The sequence below is a fragment of the Microtus oregoni genome, unplaced genomic scaffold, assembly GCF_018167655.1.
Source record: "Microtus oregoni isolate MIOR12 unplaced genomic scaffold, Mior012 000001F_ref0000356, whole genome shotgun sequence".
Classification (NCBI taxonomy): Eukaryota; Metazoa; Chordata; class Mammalia; order Rodentia; family Cricetidae; genus Microtus; species Microtus oregoni.
Genome location: NW_024543060.1, coordinates 628,665 through 646,624, shown reverse-complemented (window position 1 = coordinate 646,624; position 17,960 = coordinate 628,665). Strand labels below are relative to the sequence as shown.

The window sequence follows — 17,960 nt, the reverse complement described above, 5'->3', positions numbered from 1 at the left end:
GAAAGCAGTAGTGTGGTGCAGAAGAGCGAGGTTCTTTTTGTTTCCAAAGCCCCCGATTGTCACATTCTCTTAATCTGGATGGAATGTAAAATCCTTGTCATAAAGACAGGAGAGGACACATTGTGTCTTTTTTTCCATCTTTCTTTTATAGAGCGGTAGCAAAGAACAGTAGAAAAGAAGGCATAAAGCTGAATAGATCCCCTTTTAAGATTCTCAAACTCTGGGCCTTTGACTAAACCAATGGAAGCAAAAGTTTCAGGATATCAGCGGTTATGTGATAAAATTAGCCTGAGAAAACAAACATTTGGGGACTCTAAATCAAGACCCTGACATTAACAGATAAGTTCTAAAATGAACAAAAATAAGTGAGATTTTCAATGAAATCTAACATCTCAAAATTTCCTTAAAGGTTGAAACAAAGAAGGGAGAAGATTTCCTTCCTCCACCTAATATGCATGACATCGTGCCCCAGCCTCCTGCCCATGCCGATGCCACATCAACTTCTCATGTTAGTGAAACAGGTGACAATCGTCAGTCATCGGAGGAAACTACTGTTAACACCACCAGCGTTAGTGAAAGAGGTGACAATCTTCAGTCATCGTCATCTAAGGAAACTACTGTAAACAACACCAGCGTTAGTGAAAGAGGTGACAATCGTTGGTCATCTGAAAAAACTACTGTTAACACCATCAGCGTTAGTGAAAGAGGTTACAATATTCCATCATCTGAGGAAACTACTGTTAACAACACCAGCGTGGATCACACACCTCCTCTAGGTACTTATACTGGGCATGCAAGGGGGAGAACACATGCTGTCCCTGACCTTGCTCCTGGTAGCCACACTGGTGACACCATGGACCCTGTGCAACATTCTGACCCTGTTCTTGATACCTGCTTAGAAGAGAACACAGTGTCTTAGCTTCACTACTGACCAGAAATCTGCTCTTGTTTGTATCCCAGGTGACACGTTGGACCCTCAGAATGCTCATATGCGGGTTCTTGCTTCACGTCCTGCTCACGGCACCAGCTATGCAGCAAATACTCCCGTCATGGTTTTTCCAATTTGGGCAGCAACCACATCCTTGCTCCTCCTAACATCGTCAATGTGGTTGCTGCAGTTGGTGGCTTTGACGATGCCGTGGGTATGGAACCTAATTTAGAAATCCTGCACAGTTAAAGTTAAAGGAGCTTAACAAGGTAAGTTAGACCACACCAATGGCTTAAAATAGATAAATATTTCTGTGCGGGAAATCCAATTCTCTTTGGCTCTAATATGCATGATGATAAATAAATTTCATACTTTGTATAGGACTCTTTAGATATTACCTATAACTAGAAAAAAATGATTATCTTTTCTAGTCATATTGAAAATGCATCACATAAAATTAACACAATCAGTTTAGTCCAACCAAACTGACCAAGTAAAGTTGGTAAGCACACAGTTGCCTCCCATGCTGGAATGAGGAAATTATTTTCACTCTTAATGTGAAACTTGTATTTTCTGAATGGCGAAGCAGGGAAATGTAACTGTTAGATATTAGTTGTTATTTTTCTGTGTCCATACACTGTGACTTATGTGGACAGCATTATTTTGGAAACAAACACCCCAAAAGAAACAACCTCTGAGAATAAAACCAATGAAACAAGACTCCACATTCTCACCATTCTCAAATACAATTTTACTCATTGTGACATGACACTACATAGGATTCTATGGGTGATGCCTCTGTTACTGCTTATCTTGACGATGCTACCAATGATGTTCTTGATACTACTGATAATTCTTGCTTTTCTTTTTAGTTTCTGCTGAACAACCTATGAAGAGCTCCTGTCATCAAGTGTCAGAAATATTTTTTGAGGTTTTTTTTTTCCTTTTATTGTTTGAAGAATATTTTCAGTTTACTCTTTGACATTTTAATGTATGTAATTCAGATCATCCATGTTGCTCATATCTTCCCCATCCCTGTCCTCTGCCTCCATCCCATCCCCTAACTTGTCCTCATCCCATTTTTGTGTCATTTATCTTAAGGAGTAAGACTTCCAGTAGGATCCCCCACAGCCAAGTGCATGTGGACATTATCAGTTGGACTAAGTGAGTTATTAAAAAAGGGAGGGAGACATAACATCCATCTTTCACCAGTTTTGCAGATAAATTACAAATAGTGTTTTGTTCCTTGAATTACTGGCCAGTTTAAAACATTAAATCTTATCTAATTCTATAGACCTTATTATGCTTTCAGTACATGTAAAGCTTGCTAAACTTTCATTCACCTATTTAAACATGTACTGTACATGCATCCCCAGAGAGAGAACACAACTCAAGGGGATACACAAGTCAATAGGAATTTGACTTTATCTAGTGGAATACACTGATAAATTCTGAAAGATAAACAAAAACACTTTGCTACTTGGACTTTCTCTCTTACTCCTTGATCAGAAGCCTCCTAGTTGTGTGGAATTCTAAGGAGGTTAAGGAACTGTAATGGAGAGTTGAAAGGAGCAAAGGGTCAAAAGTATTTCCAAGAGGTCAATAAATTCATTATTCTGCCATCCGATAAAATATTGAAATCAATTTCTGCCTAGAATGAATTTCATGAGATTTCCAGAAAAGGAGTAGAGTTGTTCATTTGTAACAAAAGATGACAAATATTAGATGCTGAGTTTGCCACATCTTTATGAATACAAATATAGATATGTATGGGTTCCTTGGCACGCTATTGTTCAACATTCAGGAATGAAAAATTCCACTGAGAGTTGTTGAGGCTAAGAGGCTAGGGCTAGAATATAAGAATCAACATGGCTTATGTGTGTGGGGGTTTATATATTTATATATGTACAATTAAAATACCTGGTCTTTTAAATGAGCTCAATATTTTCAGAATGCATGATTTTAAAACTCTTTTTGAGGAAGCATGTGGAATGTACTGCAGGGGATGAAAGAATACTATAAAAATATATAAAAAATAAATTATAATGTATTTCTGGTTCCTTCATATATATATATATGTAATCTAGTTCCTTCTTAGTCCACCTCCTTTTTGGTATTCTAAAAAAAAAACTATTAACCTGTTGTACATTATTTTGAACGATTAAAGATATAAGACACCTTTAAAAATGATGTTGTTATGATATTATTACATTGGCTTTCAAGTGACAATCTGTCAGAAATATTTCATAAAATTTAGAAATTTTCCTCAATTGGACCTTGGGAGCTCAGTCCAGTGCTCCAATGTGGGTCTCTGTCTCTATCTCCATCCATTGCCAGATGAAGGTTCTATGGTGATATGCAAGATATTTATAAGTGTGGGACAGTTCAGGCGTCCTCTCCTCAGTTGCTCAAGGAACAAGCTGGGGACATCTCCTTGGACACCTGGGAACCTCTCTAGATTCCAGTCTCTTGCCAACCCTAAAATGGCTCCCTTAATTAAGATATAGACTTCCCTGCTCCCATATCCACTCTTCCTCCATCCCCACCATCCCATTCCCCCAAACTCTCCCCATCCTTCCCTTCTCACTTCTCTCTCCCCCTCTCCACCTCACCCATCCCCCAAGCTCCCAATTTTTGCCTGGCTATCTTGTCTACTTCCAATATCCAGGAGGATAACTATATGTTTTTCTTTGGGTTCTCCTTCCTATTTAGCTTCTCTAGGATCACGAAGTATAGGTTCAATGTCCTTTATTTATGGCTAGAATCCACTAATGAGTGAGTACATACCATATTCATCTTTTGGGGTCTGGGTTACCTCACTCAGGATAGTGTGTTCTATTTCCATCCATTTGCATGCAAAATTCAAGATGTCGTTGTTTTTTACCGCTGAGGAGAGAGAACATGAACAAGAAAGTCAGGACCGCAAGGGGTACACCCACCCACTGTGACGGTGGGGCTGATCTAAGGGGAACTCACCAAGTCCAGCTGGACTGGGACTGATGGAGCATGTGATCAAACCGGACTCTCTGAACATGGCTGACAAGGAGGGCTGACTGAGAAGCCAAGGACAATGGCACTGGGTTTTGATTCTACTGCATGTACTGGCTTTGTGGGAACCTAGTCTGTTTGGATGCTCACCTTCCTAGACCTGGATGGAGGAGGGAGGACCTTGGACTTCCCACAGGGCAGGGAACCCTGACGGCTCTTTGGACTGGAGAGGGAGGAGGAGGGGGAATGAGGGGAAGGGGAAGAAAATGGGAGGAGGTGAAAAATTTTAATAATAATAATAAATAAAATCTGTACTTACTCTCAGAAAAAAAATAGAAATTATAATGTTAAATATTTCTCTGAAAATTGATACAGTATATATTGAATTTTGTATATAAGTTTTTAGTAGCTTTTCATTAAAATATACTATGAAAATATTTTAAACTATTTCTTTGTATTGTACAAGCTGATGGCATGACCTCTTGGTGACACGTTTAAGGAGAAAGCTTCTATTATAGCTATCAGAGATAGAACAGACAGTGGCACATCAAATCACTCAGAGCAGAAATAGATGTTGGCTGAACATAGTCAACTGCACCTGCCTATGATAGAAGCAGAAGCAGAGCAGAGAGGCAGATGGAGAGAGACAGAAGAGGAGACACAGAGAGAGGGAGAGGAACATAGAGACAGGGGGAGACAGAGAGATAGGATTAGGAAGAGAATGAGAAGCTGGGAGAGGGATGCTTCCGAACTAGAGGGAGTTTAGGGTAGGGGAGCAGGGTAGAAGACCTAGAACACGAGCATGGACTCTGACATGCACAGTGGGTACTGGTGCTACTGAAGGACCTGGAGGCTAGTCTGTACCTTGTTATAGTAATAGCCACCACAGATAGTCAACTTTTCCTACTGCCAGTGAGAAGAGAAATGACCCCTTTGAGAAGAGGAAGTAGCTTCACAAGTTTTTAAGGAATGTTGGATTTATCTACCCTCCAGAAAGCCTCCAAAAGTCCAGGTTGAGCCCATTTCTGGGTATCTGGGCCTGCAATTGCAGTTTTGGAAACTGGAGTTCAATGAATTTTAGTGGATTTTCCAAGGCACAGACAAGTCATGTTGAGGTTTCCCTTCTCACACTGCTCTCACATGAGTGAAAACACCACTCGAACTACTCTATTGGCCTTAACATCCATAGATTTAAACTGTGGCTGCTTACCTGCATTCCCTCTTTACTTTTTATGACATTCCATCACCCAGCACATATTAAGTGAGCAAAGTCCCTCACTGAAGGTGGGGCCTTATGAGCCCCTTCCTGTGTGTGATTATCATTGTGTCCTGGACACCATTTCACAGAAACAATCTTCAACCTCTGCCTCTCACTTCCAAAATTGTCCCTGAGCCTTGCAGCGTGTTGTGGTTCAGGTGTCCTGCTGAGGTCTGAGAACTGCACAGTTATGTATTCTCTAAACTTTGGCCAGGTGTGAGTCTGTGCAGTCAGCAGAGCCCACTTCCTAAAGAAGTCTCTCTCATTAGGGATCCCAGTTGCTCAAATGTATAGGTGTCAGGGAGAGTACGTAGAAGGCAGTTTGATGCCATGTAATTTTAACAAATCAACAACAGAGGGCCTATTGTGTGGATTCATCACATCAGTGATTAACTCAGAGTCACCAATACTGCATCAGCATGGCAGTAAAGAAATAAAAGCACTTCCACTGGGAGTCATTTCCAGGTTTGAATTTTCTCCATGTTCCCCGTCTTCCCTCCAAATCTGTGCCTTTCTGAAGAAGTGTGCCTGTCCCTTTGTCTGGTTGTGTGTGTGTGTGTGTGTGTGTGTCTGTCTGTCTGTCTGAGTCTTTGTCTGTCCCTATGTCTGTCTGTCCCTACATGTGTCCCTATGTCTGTCTGTCTGTCTGAGTCTTTGTCTGTCCCTATGTGTGTCTGCCCCTTTTCTTGCTCTCTCTTTTATTGAATTTCCCCATAAGAATCATCTGGGGAAGGAGTGGGGTACTTTACAGAAATCATTCATGGAGTCTTACAAGGGATTAAGGTAGTGAGCACAACTGAACCCAATTTACCCAGCCTTAAAAAGAAATTACAAATACCATGATTGCCCAGTAATGTTGCTGTGCCCAACTGTTTTGGTGGATACTCATTTAGAAGTGTTTTCAACCTCTATGTTTGCTCTTTTATACAAATGATAAACATGAACTGTTCTGGATCAGGGGCACAGAAAAAGACATAATTGATTTCCAGAAAACTCCGTTCGGCTGGAAGAAGCCGCGCTCTTCCGGGAAAATGGCGACTCCCGCTCCCGCACCAGAGTCGCCGCAGGCCGCGGAGCCTGCGCCCGCTGTGGGCCCCGCCGGGGAACCCTGCCCGCCGCGCCAGCCTCAGCCCGTGCACAATGTTCTCGCTGCCCCGCGGCTTCGAGCCCCCAGCTCCCGAGGACTTGGGGCAGCGGAGTGCGGCGGAGCTGCGGGAGAGGTTGAGGCGCCAGGAGAGACTTTTGCGCAACGAAAAATTCATTTGCAAATTGCCCGACAAAGGTAAAAAGATCTCAGACACCATCGCCAAACTGAAAGCTGCCATTGCAGAACACGAAGAGGTTAGAGCAAGAAGTGAACTGTTTCATCCTGTTAGTGTAGACTGTAAGCTAAGGCAACAAGCAGCCACAAGAGTCGATACCGACGTAGACAAGGCCCAGAATTCTGACCTGATGCTTGATACTTCATCATTAGTTCCTGACAAATCATTCAGAACAACCTCAGAAACACAAGGACCTGCACATCTCACTCCCAGAGGCAACGAAGAGACTTTGGAGGCTGGCTGCACAGTGAACCCGGGTGCAGCTCCCGGCAGCAAAGCCAGGGCACCCTCATCTGAAGTTAACGAACATCTCCCCCAGCGCCCTGTTTCAAGTCAAGCGGAAGACATTTCCAGCGGCATTGACAGTCTGTTTCTCACTAAGTTGCAAAAGATCACAATTGCAGACCAGAGTGAGCCCGCAGAAGAAAACACCAGCACTGAGAACGTGCCAGGGCTCCAGAGAGAGACTCCTAAGAGGCCTCATTACATGGAAGTGCTAGAAATGCGAGCCAAAAACCCAGTGCCCCCTCCTCATAAGTTTAAGACCAATGTATTACCCACTCAACAGAGTGACTCACCAAGTCATTGTCAGAGGGGTGAATCTCCTTCTTCAGAAGAGCAGCGACGCAGGGCTAGGCAGCATCTTGATGACATCACAGCAGCACGCCTCCTTCCGCTCCACCACCTACCTGCACAGCTGCTCTCCATAGAAGAGTCACTGGCTCTGCAGAAAGAACAGAAGCAAAATTACGAGGAGATGCAGGCAAAGCTCGCAGCACAGAAACTAGCTGAGAGACTGAACATTAAAATGCAGAGCTACAATCCAGAAGGGGAGTCTTCAGGGAGATACCGAGAAGTGAGGGATGAAGATGATGCCCAGTCCTCGGATGAATTCTGAAGATGAGCACCAGGCGAACTCTGAACCTGACTGTTGAGCCACCATTGCCTCATAGCAAACTTCCTAACAAGTATCAAGATCAGTGTCAGACCTTGTTGAGGGACAACAGTTTTTAAAGTTACACAAAGGTAGCTACAAATAAGAACCCAGCTTGTCTTTCCGAAGATGATCTTCATGTGCTTGAACAGTTTCATATTTGCCATTGTGTTTGACCGTGTTGTATTACAGTTTTGCAGTATGTTGTGCATTGGTCTGATACTTTACTGTGAGTAGAGCACACTTTTCTTTAAGATAGCTGCTTTCTCCTTATTCTTACTCTTATCAAATAGCATTGCTTATATCCCTTCTGGTGAAATACTTAGTTTTCCCAGGCACCTAAAATCAGTTAGGAAGACCTGGTTCCCTTTCTTGAGAAATGAAGGGAGCAATCTAGAAAATGGTACGCATGCTTGCATGGAGTTCCTGAGATGCTGGTGTGAAATACTGTGGAAGACACTCAGATTTTACAACAATGTTTATTTGCTGCTCCTGTCTTCTTTTGGGGTGACCGCTATCTTCCTGTGATGAAGATGGAGCACCTTGAGGAGGTACTGGATGGGGAGGGTCTTCTGAGCTGGTGTGAGGAGCTGCTCTTGGCTTCCCCCGGCACCTTGCTGTCTTTGATGATAGGTCCATGTACAGGGCGCTCATGTTTGGTCAGGAAACGTGTTTTTCTGAGAGTTGCGGTTGAATTGTCATATATTGCTTTTTTTCCTTTTTAAACCCAAAGAGGTGTTTATAGGCTGCAGAAACCTCAGTCTCTTGTATGTACACATTTGTGTTGTTTAGAATGATCATATGATCATCTCCAGCAAAGATAACAATATGTTATCAAAAAACCTTTGTCTATTATGTGGAACCTGTAAAGGAGAAATAAAATACCAATCAGAGCAAAAAAAAAGACATAATTTAACATTACAATTAAGTATTAGTTTAGTTTGTAAGAGGCAGCTATTATAAAGACCAAGGAAAGTGGTCGTAATTGTTACATTTTTCTCTTAAAAGTTGGCTAAACAATCAATTTGAGTACACAGTAGGATAGCAGCCTTATGTTTTAAGTGACCTCAAGATATGTTATGAACTCTGGCTGTGATGTCAAGCAAATGTTTCAGTCTCTAGAATAAGACATATTGTCATATTACATCACCATGGCCTCAGTCATTGGGCTCTTAACCAAGTTTACAGAACCAGCCAAGAGTTCCCTACTGTGTGGTAGACCTAAAATCAAATCACAAATTTCATTGTTCCTATAAGAGTCAACACACAGAGAATATCTTGCCAGGCAAGTTGTCACACGCAGGGTCTACAGATGGGTAGAATCATTGCCAACTTCCCTCATACAGTAGCTTGCATAGAAGTTCTAGTACTGTGAAAGCTAGCCAGCATGGACACAACATGACTTCTAAATGTCCTATATCCCAAGTGTGCAGTGTGTTCAGAAGAGTCCTACAATCTAATTCTCATGTGTAAATGAGGACATTGGCAAGAGCTTGTAATGTTTGACAGTAGCCCCCCCCCCCTTGCTTCACACCTCAGAGGGAACTATCCTATAGTATTGGGGTCTTTGTTTGGTAAACTTAATCTTCTGAGAGGAACGTTATCCATGCATGCAGGGCTACTTCATTCAGTTGTTTTACTTAGGCTTCCAAGGATGCAGCTTCATTCATTAGGCTTGGTGGCAAACCACGGTCCATGTATGGAGGTCAGAGGATCATTTTCTGGGTCATTTTCTTACCTTTTACTATGTGATTTCCCAACATTAAACTTAACATTATATGGTTGGCATCAAGAACCTTAACATGCTAAACTTAAACAATTTAAAATGTAATATTTGTCTAAAAGGATTTTTTCCTCCATGCATACTTTTGGTTACCCCTTTCCCCAACACCACACTTCTTCCATCCCTGGTTAAACCTTTCCACTTGCAAGATTCCCTCACCCCGTCCACAGTGCATTTCTTCTGCCATCCCACTCCCTCCAGGCCTGTTCTCCTCTAAGGGTCCATTTCATGCTTTCTGGCTTTAACAGGTACTCTAAATTAAAAACATTAATCTGAGAATTCAAAGCTTGGAAGCACATGTAAAACAGAAGGGACACAGAAACATTCAGTCCATACAAAGATCCAGGGACATCATTGGCAGCGTGGCAGCTCCCTAATTACCAAGGCATCTGGGGCAAGCTTAAATTCAAGGACATTTGAGCCACACCCTCATCTCATTTGACCTAGAACAATCCTAATCACAAAGGGTCCAGGACCACAGCATGGCATGAAGCAAGACAAGGACCCATTTTAATGACCAAGAAACATGGCCATGCCTTAATACAAAGAATGTGTAGGGTGCTCCAGATCTTATCCTGACATCAGATGATATTTTTTGTCAAATAAGATGTATATTGCTTGAAAAAAATTTTGGATATCTAAGCTGTGAAGAACAAAGAAACTTTGGGGCATCAGAGGAAAACCATGAGAGAAGGAGTTAAAATGGGCTAGAAGAATAATAACATCATGCATGAGAGAATCAGGAGCGAAACATCAAGAGTAAAGACAGAGTTAGAATGAGAGATGGAGAAAGCAGGGAGGGTAACAAAGGGGCATCATGAAAGCACCGTGAGAGAATAAAGAAGGAATCCCTCAAAATAGCTCTGAGTGTACATTTCCTAAGCCCTCAGATAAAGAAGTGTCAGTTTGTGCTACACTGTGGACTTCCCTTCAGTGCTGTCAGCAGCCTGGAAGCTGGTTCATAAGACTGTTGCACGCACCTTGCAGTGCACGCGCCATGCTTGCTGGTACAAGTGTCAGTCTCACACAGGATATGCACCATGAGTGCTGCTGCAGCTGTGTCGGCCTCCTGCAGTGCATGCAGTGGAAGTGCTGGGCTACTGGTTTGCATTTGGGGCAGTGCATTCACAGTGCGTGGTGGGATATAGACATGAACTTCTGACGTACCTGCCCCATGAGTGATAGGTTAGCTATGTGAGTCTCCATCCACACATAAACCATTAGTTCTTCAGTCTCGCTCAGTACATTCACATTATTGCTGGAGTTTAGGCATGATCCTCCCACAGCACATGCACCATGAGTTCTGTGAGACTCATCTAAGTCTCCCACAGTACATTCACATTCAGTGCTGGTTTCCACCCATAAGCCCACAATAATTCACGAACAATGAATTCTTGGTTTTAAGTAAGAGCTTCCAGCAGGACATGAACCATGAGTGCTAGATACAACCATGATCCCAGCACATTAAAGGGAAGCTCATGCTTAAAATCCAGCACTCATTGTGAATGTTATGTGTGAGACTCAAACCAGTAACTGAGCGCAAGTCGTGTGTGTACAGCAAGAGCCTCATGCCTATATCCAAGCCTTCATGGTACAAGCACTATCGTGGGCTCGTGGTTGTATCCCAACACTCTGTGCATGTACTGTGGAGGGCTGACACGTTTCCAACCATGCATGGTGGTGTACTGTGACAGGGTCATACATACATCCCAGAATGTACTGTGGTGCTCTTATGTCTAGCTCTCAGCATTAATCGTGCATTTACAATGGTAACTGAACAGCTGTATTGCAGCACTTCTGGTGATCTGCTGTATGAGACTCAAACCATTAATCCATCATTCTTATTGAAAATAGTGTAGTGGACATGTGTCCTCAACCATGTTCTCATTGTGAATGTACTGTGCCATAATGAACTCCAAACTCAAGCTGCATACACTGTGGATGGATCATGCCAATAACCTGGCCTCCATTGTGTATATACAATGGTAGGCTTATAGCTATAACCCCGAACTGATAGTGTATGTACTTTTGGAACGGATTTTCTATTACCCAGCATTCATGGTATAGGTACTGTTGCGGGCACATGGCTGTAACCCAGCTCTTATGGTACCTACTGTGGGATGTAACGGTGTAAATGAATGCAGATAGATTGTAAAAATATATACAGCTTTAATGGGGAAATAGACTTACAAAACCACCGTTCTCATGGAGACCAGGAAAGCAGAAGTGAGGGCTGGGAGCACGCTTGCCAGATTTATAGGTAAACATTAGCCCGAGGCGAACACGCCCCCTAAGGGGCGGGACTTATCCCTACATCTCCCCTTTTTGTCTAAATAAGACAGAACTAAACCAAATACAACTATATACAATAATAACAAATAATAAATATAACAAACAATATTGAGAACAAAAGTTTTGCTAAACATTCTATCTCAAGGAGTCTAAATAATATAGAGAGTAACTACAATTATATAATCTTCAACTTCATCAAAGATCTGAGAAGGGAATAAATATTACTTAACAAACGAGATATATCCAAAATGTGCAACAATTGACAGAGACAACTTACTATCTGGGCAATCACCCAAAGTTTCGTTTGCAATGTTGAGTCAACCAACTTTGGCTAAGGCCTAACATAACTGACATAACATTATTAAAGGCAAGGAACTTTCTTAGAACTATCCTACCCTGTCTTGGCAGGATAAGACAATCCTGTTTCATTGTCAGAAGTTGAGGTATGGGCTTTTCTTAATCCAAAGGCCAGTTCTGCCAAGAAGACAAGCTCCCAGTGGAGTGTCTTTGGTGCTCAACGTTCTCTCGGGAGTAGAGTGGCATTGCCAGGAGTAATTGTGTCTCGTTGGCACAGAATTCTAGGTTAGATTAAAGGCCATTTTCTACAGCTCTTCGAAGAGGATGAAGATTATACTATCTATCTTGAAGACTAAAAGAATAAACAACTGTGCAATATATGAAGACAATGATCTTCAACTGTAAGCAATGTCATTACATATCAAATGTAAACAATGTTATTATATAAATAGTATCAGAGGTAGAAATGTACGTTGTAATATGGTAGATGTATCAATACAATATAGACAAAGTTATAAGCATACTCATACAAAAATAGAGGTAGGAACACTCACATTCAATATTCAATATATCAATATACAGGAAACAGTACCAATACAATTTTCTAAAAGCAGTAATTCACAAATACCAATCATCCCATCAAACCAGTTAATCCCCCCTTTTTTTGAAAATACCCCTAATTCCATAAAATATCTCCCCATCCCCTCAACCCTAAACCAACCACTAAAAGATGTCCCTAACCCTGAGGGCAAACTCTTTTGGGAGAGGGGACATCGTCCTCTAAAATTGCTTCTAGCTGACATGGGGGCAACATTCTTCTTAGGGGCTCCTGTGAAAGCAAATGATGGTAAAATTCCCAAATCAATGTTTTTAAAATTGCAAATAGTCTCTGAGTATTTTGTGCAGGTCTGGCCAAAATGTTGTATAAGATGTGCACCATTTCAGCTAACCAAGTTGGAACTGTCTTGTGCAGCTGGTACCCAAAGCAGGTCTTGTAGTAGCGCTATCAGTATCATGATGTCATATCAACCAGGTGGAGTTGTTGTTATGGGGCCCCATCTTCTTCCTGGAACCTTTAAAGATTACTGTAGGGAAAGTTGTTTGTTATGGGAAATTTAAACCTTAACAACAAGGATATATACTGACATATAAAGAAAGACACAGATATGAAGAAAAGCAAAGAAAGTTTATCAAGTACATAATTATTCTTATTCTGTCCCATTTCATGGATCTTGACCTGAGACAGAAACTCTGAAATATCTCTTATCAACAGGCTTGGGATTGAAGAGGGACTGAGCCATAGTCCAACTCCAAAACCAGCTCTACATATTTATAAAGAAATGTTTAATAAGACATATATTTATATATATATAATTAATAATTACAAAATGTGTCCACCCATCAGTAATTAAATATTCAGGGTCCCTTAATTTCTTTGAAGATGAGTATTTTCCTGTGGAGATAAGAAAAGAACCCTGTCTTCAACCTATCTGTATTTCTTGCCATCAGTATGCTCGCCATCCTTGTGAATGAATTGTTATTTATCTTTCCCAAGTGGCTTCTCTTCTTCAAACCGAACCTTTATTAATTTTGATGGTATCCACAATTTTTCCTCACCTGTGGAGATACGAGCAAAACCCCTTCCCCAACGCAGCACATCTCCTGGCTTCCATTGTGAGGTCAGCACATCCTTGAAATAAACTGGTTGATTTAGTTCAGTAGACTTTTCCATTATCCAATGTCTTTATGCAGCCGTTGTTCCCTTCTCATTAGCGTTGAGAAAATTCAAGGTTAACAAAGCATTATGTAACCTATTTCTGGGGGTGTTTTCCACCCCTTTCTGTTTGTTCAACATATCCTTTATAGTTCGATTTGATCTTTCTATGACTGCTTGACCTGTAGGATTGTATGGTATACCTGTAACATGCTTGATATTGTAATAATCAAAAAACCGTTTCATTTTCCTAGAGACATAAGCAGGACCATTATCCGTCTTTGTTTGTGTAGGTATACCCATGATAGCCATGACTTCTAATAAATGAGTGGTTACTGAATCAGCTTTTTCTGAACTTAAAGCAGTTGCCCACTGAAAGCCTGAATAAGTGTCAATGGTGTGATGAACATATTTTAATTTTCCAAATTCTGCAAAGTGGAACACATCCATCTGCCAGATTTCATTTCTATGGGTGCCCTTTGGATTAGCCGCTGCAGGCAGTGGCGTTTGGTTATAGAAAGAGCAAGTAGGGCATTTCTTTACAATCTCCTTAGCTTGTTGCCATGTAATAGAAAACTCTTTCTTCAAACCTTTGCTATTAACATGATGTTTTTTTATGAAATTCAAAGGCTTGTAGCACACTACCAATCAATAATTGATCAATTTCTGCATTACCTTGTCCTAGAGGACCTGGCAGACCCATATGGGATCAGATGTGTGTTATGTACAAAGGGCAATGCCTGTTCCTGATCAAATCTTGAACCTGGATAAATAATGAGGTTAGTTCAGTATCATCAGGTATAAATTCAGCAGTTTCAATATGTAAAATAACTCTTTCTGCATATTGTGAATCAGTAACTATATTAATAGGTTCTTTAAAATCCCTTAGCACCATAAGAATGGCATATAATTCTGCCTTCTGGACAGAATCATAAGGACTTTGTTCCACCTTACCCAAGTCTTCTGATTTGTAACCTGCCTTCTCTGATTTATTGGCATCAGTATAGAATGTACGGGCTCCAGTTATTGGAGCATCACAGACGATTCGAGGAAGGATCCAAGAAGTTCTCTTTATGAAGTTAAGCTGCTTGCTTTTTGGATAGTTGTTATTAATGTCTCCCAAAAAATTAGCACAAGTTCTTTGCCATGGTTCATTATCTTCCCATAATTTCTTTAGTTCATCAGCAGTGAAAGGCACTATAATTTCTGCGGGGTCTATGCCTGCTAGTTGACAAAGTCTCCGCTTGCCTTTTATAATTAACTCAGAGACTTTTTCAACATAAGTTTTTAGTTTCTTACTTGGTTTATGTGGTAAAAAGATCCATTCCAAGATAATATCATCTGTCTGCATTAAAATTCCTGTAGGAGAAATTTTTGATGATAGTATGATGAGAATACAATCGAGCTCTGGATTCACCCTGTCCACATGTGCCTGTTGTAATTTTTCCTCAATCATTGTCAGTTCCTTTTCTGCTTCAGCTGTTAATTCTCTGGGACTGTTTAAATCTTTATCACCATCCAAGGTTTTGTTCAAATGAATTATTATATCAGGTGTTATCCCAATAGCTGGTCGTAGACTGGAATTGTCTCCTAACAGTCTTTGAAAGTCATTAAGAGTCAGTAGGCGATCTCTTCTAATTTGTGCCTTTTGTGTCTTAATTTTTTGCAAACCTATTTTATAACCTAAATAATTAACAGAATCTCCCTTCTGAATCTTTTCAGGAGCAATTTGCAATCCCCATTTAGGTAAAAGTATCTTTATTTCTTCAAACAGCCTGTTCAAGGCATCCATGTTTGAATCGGATAACAAAATGTCGTCCATGTAATGGTATACTATAGATTTGGGAAATTTCTTGTGTATTATTTGCCTTTCTACCCTTTGCTCTTCTTCATCAGAATTTAGAAATTCCTCAATCTTTTCAATTCTATTCACTATTGCCTTCTGCAATGTCTGAATCTCCTGTCCAGAATTATGTTCCAAAGCCTTCATTGAGGATTCTAAAGTATGAAGTTTGTCCATTAGAGATAACATCTCATCTTTGGTCATAATTTTTATGGCATAAACCGTGCCTTCTTGTATTGACAATATTTCTGCAAATCTGTCATAAGCTTTAGACAAAATCCGATTGTCACATTCAGCAGTTTTGATTCTCTCAGTTAATGTTTCATTTCCTACAGAAAGGGACTGAAGCTTACGATCCAAATCAGCTGTTCCCTCTTCCATAGTAATGAATTTCTCCTTAACATCAGCCTGGAGAATTTCAAACTGATTCTTGAGAAGATTGTTGTCATTCTCAATTGTTTTTAAGCGTTCAATCTCTGCCTTAAGAATCCTGGATTTGTCTTGTAAAGACTTTATCATATTTCTATTATCAAACCATTTAGTGCCAATGAAAACTACGAATCCCAGAAGGATCCATAGATGTGGGGTGATAGACACCTCTTGTAAAATCTCCCACATGGTACAATTAAAAAAACTGTTAAATTCTTGAACAGTAACGTGTTCAGGCATTTTATTTATAAAAGAAAAATTTTTTACCTGCAATGATCGGTTCCTGCCAGTGGTGGTCTCTGTGTTTTTGGAGCCTGTCCTAGAACTAGCTCTTGTAGACCAGGCTGGCCTCGAACTCACAGAGATCTGCCTGTCTCTGCCTCCCAAGTGCTGGGATTAAAGGCATGTGCTACCACCGCCTGGCCGGCCTTGAACTCACAGAAATCTGCCTGCCTCTGCCTCCCAAGTGCTGGTATCAAAGGCATGCGCCACCACCGCCCGGCCAAGTCACTTAGTATCAGACCAAATCAGCCACTGTGGTGGTTTTTGTTGCAAAACCGCAGGTACTTGAGCTTCTGCTAATTCAGGCCATAGGGTTCTGCTGCAAACTTAGCCAAGGCAGGCAGAATGGGCCTGTGTGGCCGAGTGTGTCTCGGACTCCGCACTGGGGAGTCACAAACTAAACAACAGCACCCGGGAGGGTGCTGTGTTATCTAGTGGGCTACCCGCTTGAGTCGGGGGCAAAATAGCCCGACATTGGACGCCAAAATGTAACGGCATAAACGAATGAAGACAGATTGTAAAAATATATATACAGCTTTAATGGCAAAATAGACTTACAGAACCACCGTTCCCGCCGAGACCAGGAAAGCAGAAGAAATGGCTGGGAGCACGTTCGCCAAATTTATAGGCAAACATTAGCCTAAAGGGCGGGACTTATCACTACAGTTTCATCTTAGATCTTCAGACCAGGAGGTTTCACTGTGCAGCCCCATGCAGTTCACACTCACAGTCCCACAGCTAGGGAACAGTTTTGCCCCTAAGCATCTCTGGTACAGGTTAGTCAACTTGTGTGAAATTTGCATACATGAAATCGCACACTCTGCATTCTCTTGGCACAGCTTTCCCACCTTGTGATGTCATGAGCATCAGTTTCCTCTTCTTTGTTTTCAGTGCACTTGGTTCACTATGTACCCATCATAGAGAGAACATCTGCTTCACTGTGCATCCATCATAGAGAGAACATCTGGTTCACTGTGTGTGCCCATCATAGAGTGAACATCTGGTTCACTGTGCATCCATCATAGAGAGAACATCTGCTTCACTGTGCATCCATCATAGAGAGAACATCTGGTTCACTGTGTACCGATCCTAGAGTGAACATCTGGTTCACTGTGTACCCATCATAGACTGAACATCTGGTTTACTGTGTGTGCCCATCATAGAGTGAACATCTGGTTCACTGTATACCGATCCTAGAGAGAACATCTGGTTCACTGTGTATATGCATCATAGAGAGAACATCTGGTTCACTGTGTACCCATCATAGAGTGAATGAACATCTGGTTCACTGTGTACCCATCATAGAGTGAACATCTGCTTCACTGTGTACCCATCATAGAGTGAACATCTGCTTCACTGTGTACCCATCATAGAGTGAACATCTGGTTCACTGTGTGTGCCCATCATAGAGAGAACATCTGCTTCACTGTATGTGCCTATCATAGAGTGAACATCTGGTTCACTGTGTGTGCCCATCATAGAGTGAACATCTGCTTCACTGTGTATATGCATCATAGAGTGAACATCTGGTTCACTGTGTACCCATCATAGAGAGAACATCTGCTTCACTGTGTGTGCCCATCATAGAGTGAACATCTGCTTCACTGTGTATATGCATCATCATCATAGAGTGAACATCTGGTTCACTGTGTACCCATCATAGAGAGAACATCTGCTTCACTGTGTACCCATCATAGAGAGAACATCTGCTTCACTGTGTGTACCCATCAGAGAATGAACATCTGCTTCCAAACACTTGTGGTGAAAAACAGCCACCATTTCTGGTGCCCACATCAGACATTCCGTGAGGTCTATGAGATTTCTATCTAGGGGTCAAATCTCTGAGTTACAAGGTACAGCTTCTAGAGATGACTTCCAACCCACAGAGAG

General features: G+C 41.5%; 1 protein-coding gene across 1 annotated transcript; it reads left to right on the top strand.

The window, feature by feature from the left end:
* The first annotated feature begins 6,299 nt into the window (after positions 1–6,299).
* LOC121462086 (DNA-directed RNA polymerase II subunit GRINL1A-like) lies at positions 6,300–7,578 on the top strand. The gene has a single exon (XM_041673487.1). It carries the CDS (start codon positions 6,315–6,317, stop codon positions 7,392–7,394), a length of 1,080 nt encoding a protein of 359 aa, XP_041529421.1. The 5' UTR covers positions 6,300–6,314; the 3' UTR covers positions 7,395–7,578.
* Positions 7,579–17,960: the final 10,382 nt, after the last annotated feature.

Coding starts and splice junctions, on each gene's coding strand:
- LOC121462086 (XM_041673487.1), top strand. CDS start 6,315: ATGTTCTCGCTGCCCCGCGGCTTCGAGCCCCCAGCTCCCGAGGACTTG.